General features: G+C 34.1%; 1 protein-coding gene across 13 annotated transcripts in view; it reads right to left on the reverse strand.

The window, feature by feature from the left end:
- Positions 1-22322, reverse strand: part of Irk1 (Inwardly rectifying potassium channel 1) — a 164434-nt gene that overhangs the window by 43467 nt on the left and 98645 nt on the right. For 2 of the 13 annotated variants that reach the window (XM_072540943.1, XM_072540927.1), the window contains exon 1: positions 614-824. The exons of 9 other annotated variants lie outside the window; for them this stretch is intronic. In XM_072540943.1, coding sequence (XP_072397044.1) covers positions 614-801 — 188 coding nt within the window. In that variant the 5' untranslated portion in view covers positions 802-824. Of the gene's footprint in view, positions 1-613; positions 825-22322 lie in introns of those variants that run through there. 2 more of the 13 variants (XM_072540963.1, XM_072540952.1) reach the window with 2 other exon arrangements.

Raw genomic sequence — 22322 nt, forward strand, 5'->3', positions numbered from 1 at the left:
ATAACGATCGCAATTAAAATATCCAATATCACTCTCCTTAATATGCCATTTGAGCGTAGGCAACTCCTCTGCACATATTTGTGTAGGAAGGACCTTCGAAGCGATAACCTGAGCAATACTTTTTAATTTTTGTAGCGGGGATCGAACCCACATCATTCAGCATTAAATGCGAATATACCCAGCTGTAAGCTATATAGGCCGCAAAATACACAGCTGAAACCATAACTAAAATATCAAAATCACAGAAAACAAACCTAACGATAATAAGAAAAAAGAAGCCTAAGAACTTTTATGATCTGGATGATAAAATTGGTCAAGAAACAACAGCAAAACGACATGAAACAGAAAACATAGCAGCAAAAAGTACCAAAAAAGCCCTTCCATGAGTGACATAAAATGAGAGTAGAGACGAGACGATAGAAAAATCTAAACTCTGTATAAAACAGATTTGTAAAAAGTAAGAAAAACGTGGTCACTCCATGAAATGCATAAGGACAATTAGAAAATATTAGAAGAGTATCACATCAGAAATGATCGAGCAGACAAAAAAAGATATCTTGAATGTTTTCATGCATTACGTTTGCTTATTTTCGGTGTATGATGTAGAACTTACTTTGCATTATTACCTCTAGAAATCCCTTCATACCTTTTAAATTGTTCGGAATAATTCACAGCATCCTCACAACAGTGTTTACACTCTCCAAAATCATCCGAAGAAAAAGTATATTTGATTTTTTCCACGACTGGTGAAAACAACGACCACTTGGAACTGTGTCGCGACAGATCTTTGCGTTCATACATCGCAGAAACTCGACAAATACTGACATTAATTATTAACATACCAGTGCGAGATTGTTCTGAATTAAATAATAACATTGTTTATGGCTCGACTTTTATGGATTTAGATAAAAATACAGCGTGAATGAAGAACGTTGGGAAATGCAAAGTTCGAATTGATAAATATGGTATTTTAAAACCAGTGTGGTTAGAGATTCAGGGAATATCTTATAGTATCATAATCATATTATCATAAACCACCGGCTTAACATGTTACGATTCACGATGATTGACTATTTATATTGCCTTCTATCGAATAACAGCACAAATTATAAATTATGAGTAATGTATATTACAGAAAATATTAATAAAACATTTCGTGTAAATATAGAACATATTAGTTTTTAGCGTTATTTTATGCTTAAAAGTATAAGGAAATTGTATTCATACTACTTGTAATAATGTCATAAACTAGTTACTATATATACCTATATATATATATATATATATATATATATATATATATATATATATATATATATATATATATATATATATATATATATATATATATATATATATACAGAGTGTTTCAAAAAAAGGTAACCCCGTCTCCAGGGTAAGAAAAAAACTGAAAAATAATTGGGGTTTGCTTAGTAAAAAAGTTTTGTAACGCCATCCGTTTTCAAGATACAGGGCGTTGAAGAAAAAAAAATTTTACGCATTTTTTACGATTTTACTGAAACTACTGGCAACATTGTAATGAAATTTTATACGAATATGTTTTGGAAGCTAATACATCCCATAAATTTGTTTTTATATCTGATTCTTATAGAGGGCGCTAGTTACACGGATCGTACTAAGTATTAGTCTATATAACTTTTTTAAGAGTATAATTATTAATCAAAATTTCAAGTAAACTTAAACATCATTCAATTTTACACGAAAAACGTACTCTTGGTAAAACTCGATACTGTGTACCGTTTTCGAAATATTTTGATTTGAAAATTATGAAGTAATAATTGATGCTGGTATAAAATAGTTAGTAATTAAACAAAACTCACAAGAAGAAAATTAAATTAATGACTAAGAACATAATATAAAATTCAATTACAGTAAGTGTTCAAAATGCCCTCCGTTTTCGCGAATACACAAGTCTATTCTTTTTTCTAAAGATTCCATTAACCTTCTAAACGGTAGGGGATCAGCTATGATGTCATTAAATTGACGTTTAATTCTTTCTTCCAATTCTTGGCGTGAATTTACCTCTGTAGCATAGACTTTTTCCTTAATATACGACCAAACTGCATAGTCCAAAGGGTTAAAATCGCATGACCGAGGAGGCCAATGAATCGGAGCTTCTGCACCTCTACCAATCCATCGATTCGGAAAATGATTACTCAACCAATTACGACACCTTCTATCAAAGTGTGGTGGAGCTCCATCATGCATAAAAAATAAAGATCTTCGCTCGTTTAGCGTTAAATCTTCTAATATCTCGAATAAGGAATTGTTTAAAAAATCAAAATACATATCACCATTTAAATTTCTAGGTAGAATATGATAACCTATTAATTTGTTACCTAAAGTTGCTGCCCAAACATTAACTTTAAATGAGTGTTAGTAATGTGATACCCTTTTGACTCGTGGATTCTCATCACACCAGTAGTGTGCATTATGGGAGTTAAACATACCTTGTCGCGTAAAGGTGGCCTCGTCCGTAAAAAGAATGCATTTTAAAAAATTTGGATTGTGGGCTGCCCTTTGTTGCAATGTTTCACAAAAATCCACTCTAACCGGTAGATCATCTGGCAAGAGCTCTTGGACTTGTCTGTAATGATAAGGATGTAATTGCTGTTCTTTCAGTATCCGCCAAGTACTTGAAGAAGAAGTATTTGTTTGTCTTGCTATATTCCTTACGCTAACTGTTGGATCTTGATCAAGTAAATTTAAAATATTATTTTCTTTATTAATTGTTCTTGTTGTTCTTGGTCTACCAGAATTTATTTTATTTGGTCTCACATTCCCAGTTTCTCGACAACGTCGTTCAACGGCTCTAAATGTTTTTTTACTTGGTAAGTTTCTTCTAGGAAACTTTTCTGCATAACGTGTCACAGCTGCACGAGAACATCCTAAACATTCGCCTAAGGTTAATAACATGTCAGTGTATTCAACATTTTTGAGTACATTTTGATTTGATTGTACAAATAACAAGGTTTCAAAACTCTAATTATTGTTGATTTATCGTCATAACAATAAATAAATGTCAGATTTCCATGGCACACTTGGAGAAAATAGAGGTATACCTGCTATGAACTTTATCATTATTACCAGCATCAATTATTACTTCATAATTTTCAAATCAAAATATTCCGAAAACGGTACACAGTATCGAGTTTTACCAGGAGTACCTTTTTCGTGTAAAATTGAATGATGTTTAAGTTTACTTGAAATTTTGATTAATAATTATACTCTTAAAAAAGTTATATTGACTAATACTTAGTACGATCTGTGTAGCTAGCGCCCTCTATGAGAATCAGATATAAAAACAAATTCATGGGATGTATCAGCTTCCAAAACATATTCGTATAAAATTTCATTACAATATTTCCAGTAGTTTCGGCAAAATCGTAAAAAATGCGTAAAATTTTTTTTTTTCTTCAACGCCCTGTATCTTAAAAACGGATTTTTTACTAAGCAAACCCCAATTATTTTTCAGTTTTTTACCTACCCTAGAGACGGGGTTACCTTTTTTTGAAACACCCTGTATATATATATATATATATATATATATATATATATATATATATATATATATATATATATATATATATATATATATATATATATATATATATATACATTTATAATATATGAAGAAATAATAAATCAGAAGACTTCTCTTAGATGGCGATTTAAGTAGCGAATCCAAACTTACTGGAAGCTACTGGACAATGTTAGGAATAACCTTTTATTCCGACAATACATCTGCAGTCTTTATTGTACTGTAATTTTATTCCACTGTTATATCATAATAGTGAAACTGCTTAAATACGCTGGCAAAAAACCCTGGAAAATCTTAGCAGGCGTATTTGAACTGTCTAAGACCGAGATGCATACCAAACCACTGGAATACAGCGAACAAAATTCTCATTTATCAGAAAGGTAGCAATGAGGATATCAAAAACTACAGATCGTTAAGTCTACAGCTAATCATATACAAGATATTCATAAAGATCATCAACAACAGATTAGATGCTGCACAGACAAGAGAGCAAGCTAGATTCAGAAGTGGAATCTGTACCCTGGATCATATACATAAGCTTCGAGATCTAATGAGTAGACGTTAAGAATATGAAATACCGCAATACCGCTAGCATTAACCTTCATAGATTTCGAGAATGCTTTCGATTTTATATATCAAAAGTCAGTGATGAAAACTTTGACCAACCAAGGCTGTACATCTGGGACAATTAACACATAAATCTAGCTCGTTACTTCCAGAAATCAACAGAAAAATGAAACTAGCTTGGGCATCTTTTGGTAGAAATACAGTTAAATTCAAATCAAAGATGCCAATCCACCTGAAGAAAAAAGCATTCGATCAGTGTATACTAACAATCATGACATAAGACTACGAAACTTGAACAATAAAAAAAGAGATAAATGGATTCCTAAAGGTTAATGGAGCGGTGCATGATATGTATAACAAAGAGAGATTGAATAAAAATAAAATGGATCAGACAGAAAACCAAGTTCACTGATGTAATCCACAGTATTAAATTTTTAAAATAACAGTGGGCGGGACATTTAGCGAGAAGAATTGACAATAGATGGTCCAATAAAATTACACTGTGGTATTCAAAGGGCGTCAAAAGACGTCCAAATCTAAGATGGGATTATGACATAAGGCAAGATCCTTAGTGCCCGCTGGAATATTTGAACATATCTCTATGTTCCAGAAAGAAATTTTTGTAATTCATATTATAGAGGACAAAATATTATGCACCAGAAAAAATTAATGCCTGCGTTTCTCTTTGAAAGTCCGTCTTCGTTCAAAGTTCGACATGACACATTTGTGATATTTAACATATGAACGAAGACTTCTCTAAGTCCGTACTTTTTTAACTACATTTTAATTTTATTTGGGTTTGCTTATAAATTGTTTACGCTTTTTTTGGACTAAACTGAAGAGCTTTGGTTAGGATTGTGGTGTCGTCTGAGAAGCTAGCAACTTGTTTGCTGATGCTAGATATGCAAACTCTGCAATGGAACGAAGAAATTAGTGTTTGAAGAAAAGAAGAAAAAAAAAAGAAAAAAAAATTAGAAATCTTTGTGTTCCCTAATTATAGAACAGACCTTCATGCCAAACCTTAACTAAGGCTTTACTGATTTTCAAAAAGTTGGTATGCATATAATTTCCGTTCCATCCCGTAGGAAAAATTTATTTAGCCTTTCTGTTAACTTGTAGAATTATTACATATTTAGCCGTGAATCTAATGGGTGGTTTGGACTAAGTTATTAGAGTAGAATACAGTCTTCGTGTGCTTAATATATGGACAGGAGTATGTCAGAGTTGTGTACTATTGCCTTACCTATTTAACATATACTCAGAATATCTATATACTAGACACTATAGAAGACGTAATTGCAATAAATGTAAAGGTGATGAACAACCAGAGGTACATGGATGACGTTGTCCTTATGGCGAATAATGTAAAGTAGCTTCAAAGAATTATAATTCCGTATAATGACCACATGCTGTGAATATGGTATGAATATAGACTAAAAAAAACACAAACACTAGCTATCAGTGGGAACTACATCGGCCAAACACAATCTAATGCCAACAATGTAGCTCTTCCAAGAGCTGAGACGATAACATACTTAGGAGGCTCCATAAATAAAGACTAGGCCACTCAAGGGAAACAAGATGCTAAAATATGATAAGAAATAAGACTTTGCTTTACAGAGCAGAAGTGTGGATTGTCACAGACGACTCATATATTGCATATAAGCGTTTGAGATGTGGTGCTAGCGACGCATGCTTTGAGTCCCATGAATATATCATATATCTAATGAAACCATCTTACAACGCATCGGTGGAGAACTGGAATACCTCCCAACGATCAAGGGTAGGAATACTACTAAATTGGAATTCTTTGGGCACATGATAATAAATAAAAAGTTCCACTTACTGCAGCTTATTCTACAGAGACAAATACAATGTCGAAGGTTGCCAAAGTGCAGATTACCGTGGTCGACAAGGCTGACAAGATTATCGTGGCTGCAGAACCAACGAATATGATCCATAGAAGATAGGCACTTTAAGAGCAAAAATAAATTATTTCTTTGTTAAGATTTGAATATACTGATAAGTAGTACAAGCAAATCTATTTGGATTAATGGTGTCCACAGGCCTAATAAAAAATGTAGAGCAAAAATTATATAAGAAATCTGTAGTTCAGAAAGAATCTTTAAAAAGAAGTACTAAAGCATCAGAGGTAATGCTCCGTGGCAAAAATTAACATGTAGTGACATATTAGGAACACATGGATAAAGTAACCAGAGAACTTTATCAGAACACAAAAGTGAAGGTAAGAGTACCATAAGAATTAATATATTTAAACAATGTATTGCAGTTTATAATTTACATTAAATGAATCTTGAATTATTTTAAACAAAGAAAGATTTTATTTTAATTATGTAAAATCTGTTAAACCGGTCCTGGTTTTTAAAGATAATGTGTGCATACTAAGCAAACGTGCTAAATGATAGTCTGGGTTGACGATTTCTATAGAAATTAACTACACGTGTTATTAATTTTAAAAATTATGTGTTTTTATTGCCATTACTTTAAACTTTCTGTACATTTCTTTTTCCTTATTACCGAGGCTGTACAATTTTACTGTCATTTCCTTTAAGGTATAATACCTAAACATTTGCTTTAAATCTGCTTTTAAATAAATAAATACTCTCGTAGATAATACAAACTGATAACCTCAATAAAACTAGGATTTTAAAATAGACTTGGAGGGATAAGCAAACACTTCTTCATACACCTCTTCCTCGTGTTTCCAACCCCGCTCTCTATCTTGCGTCACTCTCATTTTATGTTTTCTTCTTAAATTGTCAGCCCGTCGTGTAGGTGATCGACCGACGCTTCTTTGGCTATCCTTTTGATGACGTCAGTCACCTTGGTTCGTCTCCTGATCTCTTCGTTTTTTATTTTGTCTCGCACAGTTACTCCTAACATGGATCGCTCCATTCTTGTGTGTGTGTGACTCTTAGTTTGGTAGCCGAGGCTTTTGTTAGAGTAGGTATGTGTTTCTGCTCCGTATGTCAACAATGGGAGGACGCATTGATCAAAAACATTTTTTCTTCGGGCATATGGGCAGCTCAATTTTAAAAGTTTTTCTCAGTTTTTCATATGCTGCCCATCCAAGACCAATTCTTCTCTTCAGTTCATGGGTCTGGTTATCTCTGCCAATCATAATTTTATATCTTAGGTATTTATATTTGTCTACGAGTTCTACTTAGCACAGAGAACGCTTCCGCACGGATCAGAATTGGCAGCACCACGTTGGAGGTATTCCTCATTGACACCGAGCTTAGACAAGGAGATCCTCTCGCCCCCCTGCTATTTAATTTTGCACTGGAACATGCGGTAAGGAAAGCTCAACCACAATTGATAAACGGATTTGCCGTCCAAGGATCAAAAATACTATTGGCGTTTGCGGATGACGTGGACACAATTGCACAATCCACCAGAGATGCAAAAGAAGTTTTCACCCTATTCGAAAACGGAACCAAGGAAGTTGGTCTGAAGGTCAACGAGGACAAGACCAAGTACATGGTGGTTACGAAGAACCCAAGACCAAGGGTTAGACAAAACGTAACAATCAATGAATACAACTTTAAAGCCGTCAAAGAATTCAAGTACCTGGGAGCGATCATAACATCTGAAAATAAATATACATATTACTCATTAATTACCGTACTTAAATCAAAAATACTGTCAATACCAGCAAAAATAAGAGTGTACAAGACAATAATTCGTCCCACAATAACGTATGGAAGCGAGATATGGACTCTGAACCAGCGGGAAACGACAAAATTACTGGTACTGGAAATAAAGATACTGCGGACTATCTATGGGCCTTGCAGAGAAGAGACAACAGGAGAATGGAGAAGAAGACACAACGATGAACTCCAGACAGTATATGGAGATGAAAACATAGTACGCTACATTAAAGCAAACCGAATAAGATGGGCGGGTCACGTACTAAGATCGAGTGACGAAAGACTCCTGAATGCCACATTCTGGGAAAGGCCCGATGGCAGAAGGTCAGTTGGTCGCCCAAGAAAGAGATGGAAAGACGCAGTAGTAAGTGATCTACGCAAAATGGGAATACAGCAATGGGAAATAGCTGATCAGGACCGACAACAATGGAGAGAAATAGTAAACGCGGCCAAGACTCACAGAGTTGTAGAGCCAAATGATGATACGAGCTCTACTTCTTGCCCACCGATACTGATGTTCTGGTTGGGCACCAAATTTGTTAATCTTTTGGTTTTTCTGCAGTTTCCTGCATACAAATTGATAATGACTTTTCTACTCTTGTCTGCAATTGCCTATATCAACATTATTATCTTTGACTCGACAATGCTCTATGGATCCTGGCCTGCTCTAAAATTCGTCGCCATTCTGTTCAGTTTGTGGCGACCCGATTAAATTTTTTTCCTCTGTCTGTCTTTTTGTACAGAAGTGAAAACAAGAGAGGCTATAAAATAAAATAGTGAGCTATAGAGATATAAAAGAAATTTGTTGAGAGATATTGTTTATATTGGAAACTGAAGGCTTGCTCAGTCTAGTTTAAACGATTAAGTCTATGGTCTCAACTCACGCGTTCGACCTCTGTCTCTTCTGCCTATAGGTGTTTCTGTGGTTAGCTTTCTAGCAATCGTGTTGTTTGGCATTCGTATTAATTGTCCAGCCCATCGAAATGGCTGTTTTAATTAAGGTTAAGACGTCTTGTTACTTAAAGTGTTGGTATAACTAAAAGTTATATCTTTTGCGCCACTGCTCTTGGTTGTCTATAGCTTCAAATATTTTTCATAGTATTTTATGCTCGAATAGCAAGACTACTTCCTACGCCCTAGTATATCAATGTCATCAGCGTATGCTAAGATTTGTATCGATCTATTGTAAATAGTACCGTAGTCTATAATTCGTATGTCTCGGACTGCCTTTTCCAAAGCAATGTTAAATAGGAAGCAAGCCAGGGCATCGCCTGAGTCCATCCTTTATCTCAAAGCATCGAGAATTTTCTCCCTGTATCCTAACGTTGGCTTTTAAGTTAGACATTGTCAATCTTGTTAATCGGATAAGTTTTCCTGGTATACCAAACACACGCATCGATTGGTATAGTATTGTTCTTTTGACACTGTCGTACATGACCTTATGGTCAGCTAATAGATGATGGGTTTCCATTTTAAATTCTTATGTTGTCTCGAATATCTGTCTTATGGGACTAATCTTGTTAATTGTTGATTTTCCTGGAGTGAACTCGGCGCAGTATTCGATTACGCCCACTTTGTAAACTTTGTAACCTTTTGTACAGAATATTTGCTAGCATTTTAAAAATTAATTATATCCAATCATCCAATGTATGAAACACCTATAGGCAGAAGAGACAGAGGTCGAACGCGTGAGTTGAGACCATAGACTAAATCGTTTAAACTAGACTGAGCAAGCCTTCAGTTTCCAATATAAACAATATCTCTCAACAAATTTCTTTTATATCTCTATAGCTTACTATTTTATTTTATAGCCTCTCTTGTTTTCACTTCTGTACAAAAAGACAGACAGAGGAAAAAAATACCAGCTGACTGGCCCTTCAATCACCAAAGAGGAGATAGAAAAGGCAATATTAAATTCAAAAAACAATAAGGCACCTGGACCAGATGAAATCCCGTCAGAAATACTCAAATTACTGGATGAAAGGGGAATTTCAGCACTACACAAAATATTTAACTTAATTTATGAAACTGGCTGCTATCCTCAACAGTGGTTAATTCCCCTGCCCAAGAAAGTCAATGCAAAAAGATGTGAGGATCACAGACTCATTAGCCTGATGAGTCACACTTTAAAGATATTCTTAAAAATACTACATCAAAGATTATACAAAAAATGTGAATGGGACATCAGTGACTCCCAGTTCGGGTTTAGGCAAGGTTTAGGAACACGAGAAGCAATAGTAGCAACACAGGTGCTGGTCCAAAATTGTTACGATCAGAAGAAGGATGTATTCCTATGCTTTTTGGATTACCAAAAAGCGTTTGATCGTGTCCAACACCACAAGTTAATGCAGATCCTCAAGAAAGTTGATATAGACCAAAAAGACATAAGATGCATTGAAAACTTGTACTGGCATCAAACGGCACAGTTAAAAATAGACAATTCTATATCCAAACCCATACATATAAGAAGGGGCGTTCGACAGGGATGCTTTCCCCTCTTTTATTTAACATTTATTCGGAAGCCATATTTCAAGAGTCTCTGGAGGATGCAAAGATGGGAATCAAAGTGAATGGAGTACTGATCAACAACATACGATATGCTGATGATGGTGTCTTAATTTGTGACAACATAGTCGATCTTCAACAACTTGTCACTATAATCGGAGAATACAGTAAGCGAATGGGATTAGAGATTAATACCAAAAAAACCAAATTTATGATCATCTCCAGAAACTTGGATGCACTTGAAAACTCCACCATAAGACTAAGTCCATTGAATACTAAGTCCATTGAAAGAGTGAGTAAATTTAAATACCTGGGATCGTGGCTTTTTGAAGACTGGGCATCGGACAGGGAAGTAAAATGTCGCATTGAGCAAGCTCGACAAGCTTTCGTAAAATTCAAGAAGGTACTGACTTGTTCAGAGTTCGATCTTCAACTGAGACTAAGGTTTACTAAGTGCTACGTGTGGTCAGTGCTGCTATATGGCGTAGAGGGCTGGACACTTAAAACGAGGGATATAAACAGATTAGAAGCTTTCGAAATGTGGCTCTATCGCCGTATCCTAAAAATACCACGGACAGCGAAAATCACAAATATAGATGTCCTTAAAAGAATAAACCAAGAACGCCAACTTTTCGAAACCATCAAGAAAAGGAAAACGGCGTATCTAGGTCACATCATGCGAAATGAAAAATACCAGTTCCTCCAACTTATAATCGAGGGTAAAATTGAAGGCAAGAGAGGAATGGGACGCAAGAAAATGTCCTGGCTCCGAAACATAAGGCAATGGACAGGGATTAACGACATACAATCTCTGATACATATTGCAAGAAATAGAGAATTAATGGAAAATGTGATCGCTAACATCCATTAGTGGATTTGCATCTAAAGAAGAAGAATATCCAATGTATGAATGTAATTAGTACAAAATGCATTTAAAAATTAAATTTATTTATTGCTTGCTTAAAGATTGAATAAAAACGAAACACATTCAGAAGGAAACATGGGTAGACTACTTTCGATCCCTATTTGCTAAAGGTGACGATATTGAACCACCAACACTAGAAGTGGTGTTGGTGGTTTAATCTTACTGGAGGCACTTTGAAAAATACACAGAATCATCTCCACATATATAAAAGAAGAAGAAGAAGAATATTTTTGTTGAAAGATCATAAAAACCAATTGATCAAATAGTTGGGTGTCAATACGAAGCCAGTAAAGACAGAAATCACGAAGACGAAACAGGGAATTCAGCTAACAAAACCAAGTGAATCAGTCACATATCAGTGACTCCAATCTATACAATCTTACTACGCCAGGATAAGAAATTTCAGAGCAAAACTTCAGCGGAAGAAATTATATTTCCTCGGCACCACTAGCTACATGCTCATCTATAGAACCACCTGAAAAAAATAAATGCCCAACTAAGAAAATGATTAGTCTGAATCCTTTAAAAAATGCCAAGGGAATTTTTCCACAGAGAATGGAAAGACTACAAAACGCAACAAGAACAGGCCTGCCAAGAAATAAGCACACGAAAGCCTTCAAACATCTACAAGATAATCTATCTTCAGCTGGATTAACTAAACGCTTCAAAGACTCGATAAAAAAATCGTCAAGGGGTACATAAGATGAAGAGTAAATCAAGTGGAACAAACACTTAAACACATCGGTGTGCTGAAGAAACGAAAGGAAAGGAGGATTTAATTTATTTTACAGCTACCATACATGTCCTTCTGTATTTGGTTAAGCCCTATGTGAAATCGTACACATTACGAAAGAAAATTTGAAACAATCAATGATAATTTTTCAGAATCCATCCTGTAGCCCAAATTTATCACCTTATGATTTTCGCCGAAAGGATTATAAAATCACAGGGTGAACAGAATGTAAAATGTTTTTAGTTAACCTTGTAAATAGTCTTTGTGTGTACAGAAGATATATTTCTTTGCAAAAAATATCTGCAAACTACATCATTGGCTAAACCGAATCTTTCGTTCATGTAGTTAAAATAATATCAAAGCAGCTGTCGTTCAACGTCATTTCTTTTATTAAAATACAGACGGGACATGCTTCTTTTCATGCGGTAGACAAAACTGAAAACATTATTTTTTTGCCAACCCTTTTTTATTACCTCTTTGATGTATGTTTGCCAAGTGGGCAAAGAGCCCAGTTGGAATAATTCCTATTTATATTCTTTTACAACAACTAGCTTTATATTCTTTGCAAAAACTTGTTTATATTGTATTGAAGATATTGTGCTGTAAGCCGTTATTATTGAAAAGAGAACAGAGCGACAGCGCGTTCTAAAAAAGCTACCCTTCCTGTCTGCAATGGAATGGGATGAGAATATAGTAAATGTAAATCCACGTTGTATGTTTTGGAATATACCAACTCATATACATTTTTTTAGCAAATTATTTTCAAAATAAATATTTTACTTAGCATTTTCCTTAGTGGTTGCAATAAAACATCAAACAATAAATATTCATATAATTATTAATTCAGGATTGTATTCACTAAACTAAATCAGATGCAATTCGTCACTGAACGCTCCATCTCTAACTTCATTTTTATCTTATTACTCACGCCAAGTTTAAATATATCTCTATTTAAAATTAAACGCCGATATGTTTAAAAGGTCAATAGGTTAGTTGTAATCTGAAAAAACGTCTTGCTATATTAATGATGAAATCTAATAAAACGTATTCGGAAAATTCCATTAAAAATAGAGGTGAATCGTCAGTTACTGTTATTAGCTGAAGGTCGCTTCCTCAAAGAGATTGTTACGAGTGTAGTAGTCATAGAGGAAGGTCAAGAAAATGAGCAATATTGTAGGTGTACAAAGATTAAGTAATACGATATTTGTTGATGTCATCTAAGACACAAATTATGATACTTATACATAAAATCCTGTTCAATTGAACTCCCAATTTTTAATTTAAGCCCACTAAATTATCTTCCACATAAACAATAAACAAACCAAGAGTTTTGAGTTAATCTTGATCTTATGCAAACAAATAAACTATCCTCATATAAATTTGTAAAGCAATACATATAAAAATACTGACAATATAATTTAAAACACTAAATTTTAAAATTCAAAATGTATAAAATATAATACCAGCACTATGACATCTCAAGAAAAAATTATAGAACTCCAAGAAAAACTTCAGTCGGTGGGATGACATTAGCTAACAGAAGCCCATATCATAGTGATACATAAAGCAGGAAAAAACAGCAAATGTCCTCAAAACTAAAGGCCTATAAGCTTACTTCTGGCATTCATCACGATAGCAGGAAGAGTGATTCTCTTAAGACTCTTCTAAAATTCTCTTAAGGAGATTTAGAGCTTAACACTCAAGTGAGCTACAAGTACTCAGGCCAATAAGTACATGGCAGCAGGATTTAATGACAAACAATACACAGGATCAGCTTTGCTAAATATATAAGACTCATTTCTTCGTATCGAGCTCGCCGAAAGTTTAGAGTTTTAATAGAAGAAGTTCTATCTAATTAAGAGACTCCATAGGCGGGAGTACTGCAGGCAGCAGTGTGAGCTTTGATCTGCCTTTAAGCTGATGAACATCCATAGCAGTCAAAAATACTAGATAACTGACGCATTGAATATCAAAATACATAAAATACAATATATTATGTTTAAGAAGAGGAAATAAACAGTAGAAGACCAACTACAAAACTCGAGTGGAGAAATAAAGCAAACTACTTAGGAGTCATAATCGACAAAGGCCTGAATTTCACTCATCAGGTGAACGCCACCACTCACAAAGAAAGACAAAGTATATGAGGACTCTTAGGACGAAGAAACAAACATGTCGTCAAGACCAAAACTAGATTGATAAATAGCATTATAATGCCTGTACTGAAATGTGCATCCCTCATATGGGAGATGCATCTCTCGTATGCATGCACCATTAACAAGAAGATCTAATCAGCCCACAACATGTTTAAGAAAAGCTTCAAAAGTACCCGTTATTGTAGCCAAATGCTTCCTGTTCAATGACATGCAACAGATGAGAGTACTAGACCTAATGGAAGAGAAAGCATGTGTAAAATTTGCTTATCTCGAAAACCATACAGACTACATTTTGCGAGAGATAGTACGGCATGATGTCTATCGAATGAAGCACAAAAGATTAAAACAAAAATTGCTTGGTGATGTCTGAAAACTAGATAAAATTGGAGTTCTATAAAGCCTCAAAAAAACTAGTACATCCCTCCCCCAAATATACACAACTATAAAAAACGGACAGTGATCAAAAAATTTTAAATATTGACAAAAATGGTATATGCCACAAAAAATAAGAGCAAAAACCTTAGAAAAAAAAAGCCCGACTTACATAGAACACCAGTTCTCCGCATTGAGCATAGAATGGAAACTTCGGGCGCGCAACACAATGACGATACGACAAATAATCAACGATAGCGAAACTATAGCATCTCACAATATTAGGATGACAATAGTGTAACGGGAACAAGGATCTAGGTACACGTCAGTATTATCGGCCGGAAAGCTTCGTGCAAGCCCAGTTGGGCATTTCGTGTCAAGATTTTCTGTGCGAAGATTCTGGTTTTGTTTGTTTTTAAATTGGTTATTTACTGTTAATAGGGTTTCTTTTTTGAGTAGGTCTTTAGGAATTTCAGTTTTTTATTTTTCAAAATATTTATTAATATGAGTAAGGCATTTGGACATTAGGATTAGGATTTTGAACTCTACAAAATGGTACATTGTGCTGAATGCAACGTGAGCTTTTCCAAAACGTCCAGTTTAAGGGTGAATGTAAAAAGAAAGCATTCACGCAAGTGCCAAATTTCTTTTCTTGGTAAGAACACAGTGCCAAACCTAATATAATTAGACATTTAAGTGTTTACAAGTTATATATTCTTTTAGAAAAAAATTGATATATTGGCACCAAAGGTTAAAGGTGAACATGGAACTTTTATATGCGAAGAATGTAGGTCTACATTTGTGAAGCTTGATAGTTTAAGAATGCATATACAACAAAAACATGCAGGTAGAATACAAATCTTATATTGTTTTGCTATATACTCCTACATTAATTACTCTTAATGTCTCTTGAGTAGTGGAGAAATATGCCACGACAGAGACAGGCTAAACAGTCCACAATAGATCTGTAAAGGTTACAGTGTGGCAGGCCATAAACCACCCTATTATCTATCTGTTCTACTTACTTATTATTTTGTATAATTTTTAGAGAAATTGTAAGACTTAGTTCCTGCTAAGAAAAAATTTAATTGCAAACAATGTAATCCTGAGTTTGACATGTTAAACAAAATAATTATGCACCGAAGATCACAACATGCAGTAATCAATAAGGAACTAAAGTGCCCATTGTGTGAATTTACAGGTCCATCGTCAAAACATCTGATTACCCATCGACGAGTTTGGAATGGGGATGAGAAAGAGTGAATGTTTTGAAAGTTTGGAGTAGAAAAGATTTATGTGATGGTCATCTGAAAGAAGCAGTTGAAGTTTTGTGTAGTCAGTTAAGAAGCAAGTGCCAGTGGTGTTAATAATTAGAAGTGGGTGTCTAAAAGGTGGAACGAGAGATGGGTCAAAGTTGAGAAGTAGAATACCTCCTTGATTCTATAAAGTTCAAGTGAGTAAGTCACAAGAACTATAACTATTAAAAATATTTGCAACACCAAGTAAAAAAAATACCTGGGTCTCAGGAGATTGTTAGTATATAAAAGAGAGGAGAGAATTTTGGAGTTTGTTGAACGAGTACTGGTAAAAGAGGTAAAAGAGGCCTGCTTGTGTTTTGGAGAAAGAGTTGCTGTTATGCTGATAGTTTGATACTTAGAACGGAGAAGGCTTTGATTGGTAGCCTAACATAATCAACAAGAGGGAGCTGTTTTGGTCGAAAGGAGACATCGTCGTGTGTGAATTAAAAGGACAGTCAATAATTTTTTGTGGCAGAAATTTTTTGTATGTTCCAAATAAAAGACTATATCATCAAAAGATCAAAAATTATCGCTATTTTAAAATACCATAAATTTTATAAAAGTTTTAAAAAAAAATTATTAAAGTTTTCTGATTCACATTTCAAATATCATAAAGTTTTTTTTTAACGTCAAAGGATAATTATTAATATTGCTTAATAAATTTAAAAAGTTTGTTTTTATAATATTCAGAATTTTATTTTTTTGAGTACAAAAACATATGAACAAAGATTCCAATATTTCAAAATTTTCATATTATCTTTTGATAATAAAACATATTTGAATTTGTTTATTTAGTTATTTCTATTTATTTCCTTTTCCTATTTTATCCCGATAAGGAACAACTAAGAGATTCTGGAAGCCCCGAGAAAAGATAAGTATAACCTAAGCTGATTTTTTTTTTTGTATAATAAAATGGCACCCTGAGATTGTTTTTTTTTATGAATGATTTGCGACACTTAGATAATTAATTAAATAATTAATTAAAGTAATTAAATAAATAAAAGGTTAATATAAAAGTAAGAAAAAGCAGATCATATATATATGTGTGTGTGTATGTGTGTTGTGTATTAAATCATTTATCATTTATGATTAGATCATTTGCATTTTGAGAACGATTTTCTGACTGGACGTGAAACATCAATAAAATATGTAATTGATGTATAATTATTGCGGTGCATTTTCAAAAACAATTCTTCTCTTCTTCTTCACCTATTAGAATTATCAGACGTTGGTGATCCCTACTGCGAAGGCTTCTCGATCTTCTGTCACATGGAATAATTGAACTGCATTTGGTATCTGAGTCCATTCACAAATGTTTTTTAACCAAGAAACTTGTTTTCTTTCTACACCTCTACGGCAGTCGATTTTGCCTTTAATTATCAGTTTTTGGCCGCACTATTTGTCCCAGATAAGACATTTTTCGGTGTTTATCAGTGTTTATCAGACCTGGACATTAAAACAGTATGACGTCAACAAATTAAATTCATTTGAAATGTGGATGTACCGTCGAATGCTAAGAATAAGCTGGACCAGCAGAACTACGAATGAAGAAGTACTGAGAGCAATGAACACACGCCCTCATCTGGTCAATACTATCAAAATTAGAAAGACGTCATATCTAGGACACATAATGCGCCATAGGGAATTTGAGAAGCTCCAGGTAATATTAGAAGGCAAGATTGAAGGTAAAAGGGGCATAGGACGAAAGAAAAAATCTTGGCTACGAAACATCAGAGACTGGACCCACACAAAAGGAAATGAATTAATTCATCAAGCCCAGAACAGAGAGAAATTTGCCATATTGATCGCCAACCTCAACAGAGAAGGCACTTAGGTGGAGGAGGATCAGTCTTTAGCAATTCTCTATCTTTGTTGACCCTTCTTAGTACTTCCTCATTAGTTTTTCTTGCTGCCCAAGGTATTTTCAGCACTAGTCTATGAATCTACATTTCTAATGCTTCAATTGTGTTCATACTTGATACTTTTAGTGGCCACACATCTGCTCCTTACAAAAGTACAGACCAAATTAAGCACTGAACCTTTTTTTGTCTTAGTTCTAAACTGAGATGATTATTGAAAATAAATGTATTTATTTTCAGTAGTAATATCCCTAGGACATTGATAACAGATGAAATAATTTCATGACAATCGAAAGCTCGTTCCTTGGTAACAGCACGAAGCCGAAGGCTGAGTGCTGTTACCAAGCAACGAGCTTGAGAAATTTGTCATGAAATTATGAGGCATTCATCAATGTCCAAGGGATATTCGGCGGATAATTTTTCGAAAAAAAAAATCATAACTCATAAATATATTTGTGACTGTAGGTTGTATTTCTGGGAATTTTTTTTTTGATTAGCGCATTTATACTTTGAACATTCTCATTGCCGAAACGTGACATTTTGAAATTTATTTGGATGAAGTTGTCAAACTCGATCGTGTTGTCATAGGGATTGAAAATTGCACTGAATGCAATTATCAGTCTAATGTTGACATGATTGGGTGAAATTGTTCCACATGACACAAAATGACGAAATTTGAATGGTTGTTAGAACAGTCGAAAAATTATCATAAAAGTAGTTTTAGTCATTGCTATTCTGCGTTTTATTTCTATTTCTGGATCTAGTTGGTCCGTTATGACAGTTCCCAGATATGTAATTTTGTGAACTTTTTTAAATTGGACTTCATTTAATTGAAACTCTGCATCTGGATGTGGGTTACGAAAAAGACTAAAAATTTGGTTTTGTTAGAATTTATTTTAATGCCCATTTTTTCTTCTAATTCATAATTACGATTAAGCAGAATTTGGAGACCTTCAATATTTTCTGACAGAATTACTGTATCGCCCGCGTATCTAATAACATTAAGTAGTTCTACGTTGATTTTAATTACATATGGCTGACTTTCAAGTGCCTTTTTAATTAACTGATCCCAGTCAACATTGAATAATGTCTCCTCCTCATTTCCTCCTCCTCCTCATTTTATGGATATTCCTATATTTTTTAGTATCTGCATTAATTTTAGATGTTGTTCTTTATAGTATCAAAAAGGATATAGTAATTAAATGAAAAACATGCCATAAACAAATAGCTTCAGAATGACATTTAAGGGTGTTAGAACAAACTATATTTATACGACACAAGATAGGTAGCACTGAAAATGGCCAAAGAAGACACAAGAGATGACAAAATAGACTCAAAACAAGTCTTAATAATTAAAAAATTATCGATCTGAAAGTCAAAACGTCAATGACCAGTGATGTATTATTTGATAAAAGTTTAGGTGCTAAAGGAAAACAACTCCGGAACTCTTTGCTTTATCTTAGCTATATTTTTTAGTTTACTTGTTTATTTGTTATTCATGTAGCGTTGATAATTAATACATTTATCATATACCAGATAATTTTATGTGATCTTTAGGTTTACTTTTTTGGTTAGACACCCATATTACACCGCTAATTTTTAATCTTAGAAATTTCCAACACTTCAGAGAAACCAAGTAGTATGTGTTCAAATTTCTGAAATACACACAGCCAATTGATAAGCGTTTCTTTATCCTTTTGGTTTTTTGGTTTCCTAGATCAACCTCTTGATTTTGTGATAATATGTAATAGCATGTTGCGGAATTTTAAATATTCTGTTAATGCGTTTAACACTTTTAAAAGAAGTAACTCCGCCACTGTATTTAATAGTTAAAACAGAAAATAAAACAAAACAATTAAGTACAAATAAATTATTACAAGGGCACTATGGCATTGGTTTTAGACTATTTAAACCTGTCACGTTTTAGAGACATTAACGAGTAAACAGTTATTAAAACATACAGCTCTCAGCATGCAAAACATTTGCCAGAAATGTATACATTATGTACATACTGCAGTTTAATTTTATCGAAAATATAGCAATAAACAATCTTATGTCTCTATATACATATGTTGTTCGCTTTAAAACATATCGAGACAAATTTGTTTCATACATTGATTTTGCGGGGATAAATCAGTGTCAAAAATAGTGATATCGATGGAAAAAGTATCAACACTGTTAAACGTTATAAGTTGTGCAATATTTAAACTACAACACCTATAAAGTAAAACACAAGGAACGAAATCAGGGGCGGAATAAGGCCTAGGTAACCTAGGCACGTGTCTGGTAATTTTTGGGGCCCAAAAATTAAGTTTATAATTAATTTGTATTTTTATTTAACAGAATATCGTAATATTGGTTATATAAAAATCCACCAAAATCAATATGGAGATCTTAATAATATTCCAAATAACGGGAAAAATAAAAACGTACATAAAAAATTGTCAGGGCATGAAAATTCCCGTAAGCACATTAACTCCATTGTAATTTTAATGACAAAATCTAAAATTACCGGACGCATTGACACTGAACTGGAAAAACAAATTGCAAATAAAAAAAAATATTGAAGGGAAGTACTTAAACGTGTGGTAGCGACAATCAAATTTATTTCTTTATACTCTTTAGCGTTTAGTGGTAAAAATTAAGTATTTTTTGGTGAAAATAATGGCAATTATATAGACAACGCGAAAAGCTCGGTGTTTGTTCAGAAAAATATTGCCATGAGATTTTTTTGCATAATTACTTTCATAAGATACCCCAAAATAAGGTTCAAAAGGTCGCCCAAGCAAAAAGTTTTTTAAACAAATTGTAACAGTAAACACAAATACAATTTGTTTAAAAAAAATTGTTTAAAAAAATTTGAGCAACTTTTTGCCTGGGCAATCTCCTGGACATTATTATGATCATGAAAGTGATTATGCAAAAATCTAATGGGAATATTTTTCCAAACAAACCCGAGCTTTTCGACTTGTCTAATAGGTTTTTGGCATATGTATCTGAGTGCAATCCATTTTTGCAGCAACACATGAAAAACATATGCAAATTGCGGCACCATTATGCTAGTACTATAAACTATTTCTTACCTACAATATGTGATGAATTTATTTTTATTATATCGAAAGATTTATAACTCGAAATAGTGAACGAAGTAATGGAAGCCAAATTTTACTCTCTAATAATTGATAACACTGATATATCTCACGTCACAATCTTACGATGCTTATCGTAATCGAGGGTGTGCTCCAACAAGGTTGTCAGACGACATCAATCGCATCCAGCACGACTGAATTCAGGGTGCTCAAAATCGGATGCAATGGAATTATTAATGGGAGGCCTATGTTTAGCAGTGGATTCAAAACGGCTAATGATGATGAAATCTCACGTAGATCAGCTAGTCGTCATTATTCGCTATGTACTTCAAAGTGGTATAAATGAAAGATGTTTGGGATTTGTACCTATATTTTTCTATATGGGTGAAAACTTGGAGAAAGTTATTTTATAATGTTTTATTGGAGTTTATTACTAAACCATTTTTGTGGCCGATTCTTTTAGTGCTACATACACTTCTCAAACAGCGTGTTCCGTTCTCTCAACAATATTGATATCATCAGCATAGGCAAGGATTTCCACTGATTTGTTATATGTTGAATTCGTACTCTACGTTCTTTCATTGCTCTGAACATTTCTCCTCTATTTACAGAGGTGTATGCTGCTTTGTAGTCTCTAAATATGTGATGAATATCAATGCCATATTCCAGTGTTTTTTCTAAAATTTCTCTCAGGGTTGCAATCTGATAAATTGTCGATTTACCACATCTGAAATCACCCTGGTATTTTCCTGTTATTCGTTCTGCATATGGTGCCATACTGTGGCATAGTATAGTCGAGAATATTTCATACGCTTCATTTAAAAGCGTAATTTTTCTTTGGTTAGAGCATTCACAGAATCTTTTTGTGTATGGAGCAAAGTATTCCAGTCACCGGGAACTGATTTCTCTATTCTATATTCTGTAGTGCTGTAGTGCCATTGTGGTATCGTAGCCACCTTCTTTATAAAATTTAGCTCGTAGATTATCTATTCCAGGTAAGGCTATTATTTTAACTGCGTCTTAACCTTCAATAATTGTTGGTGGTTCCTCTTCCCTCTTGTCTGTTGCGACTATCTCATTTTTTTCGTCTTCTTGATTTTCCTTCCCCATTCCCTCTTCGCCTGCCTAGGTTTTTTCTACCCATCGATTCAATCGATTCAGTAAAGAGTCTCATCATCATCATCATCATTCAATCTTCGCTTATCCACTGCTGGACATAGATCTCCCTCATAATTTTCCATCTATTTCGATCTTGTGCCTCTTGCATCCAATTCCTATGACAACGTTTTAGATCGTCAGTCCAACGTGTTGGTGGACGACCTCTGCTTCGGTAGGCATCATCTCTTGGTCTCCATTCCAGTATCCGCTTTGTCCATCTATTATCTGTCATTCGAGCCACGTGACCTGCCCAGTTCCATTTCAGTGTTGCTACTCTCTCTACTGCATCAGCCACTCCTGTTCTTTGTCGTACCTGGCGATTTGGGATCTTGTCTCGTAGTGAAACGCCCAACATAGCACGCTCCATCGCCCTTTGACACACACGGATCTTTTGAACTGTTCTCCTTGTCATGGTCAACGTTTCGGC

This window comes from Diabrotica undecimpunctata, chromosome 1 (genome assembly GCF_040954645.1).
Source record: "Diabrotica undecimpunctata isolate CICGRU chromosome 1, icDiaUnde3, whole genome shotgun sequence".
Lineage (NCBI taxonomy): Eukaryota > Metazoa > Arthropoda > Insecta > Coleoptera > Chrysomelidae > Diabrotica > Diabrotica undecimpunctata.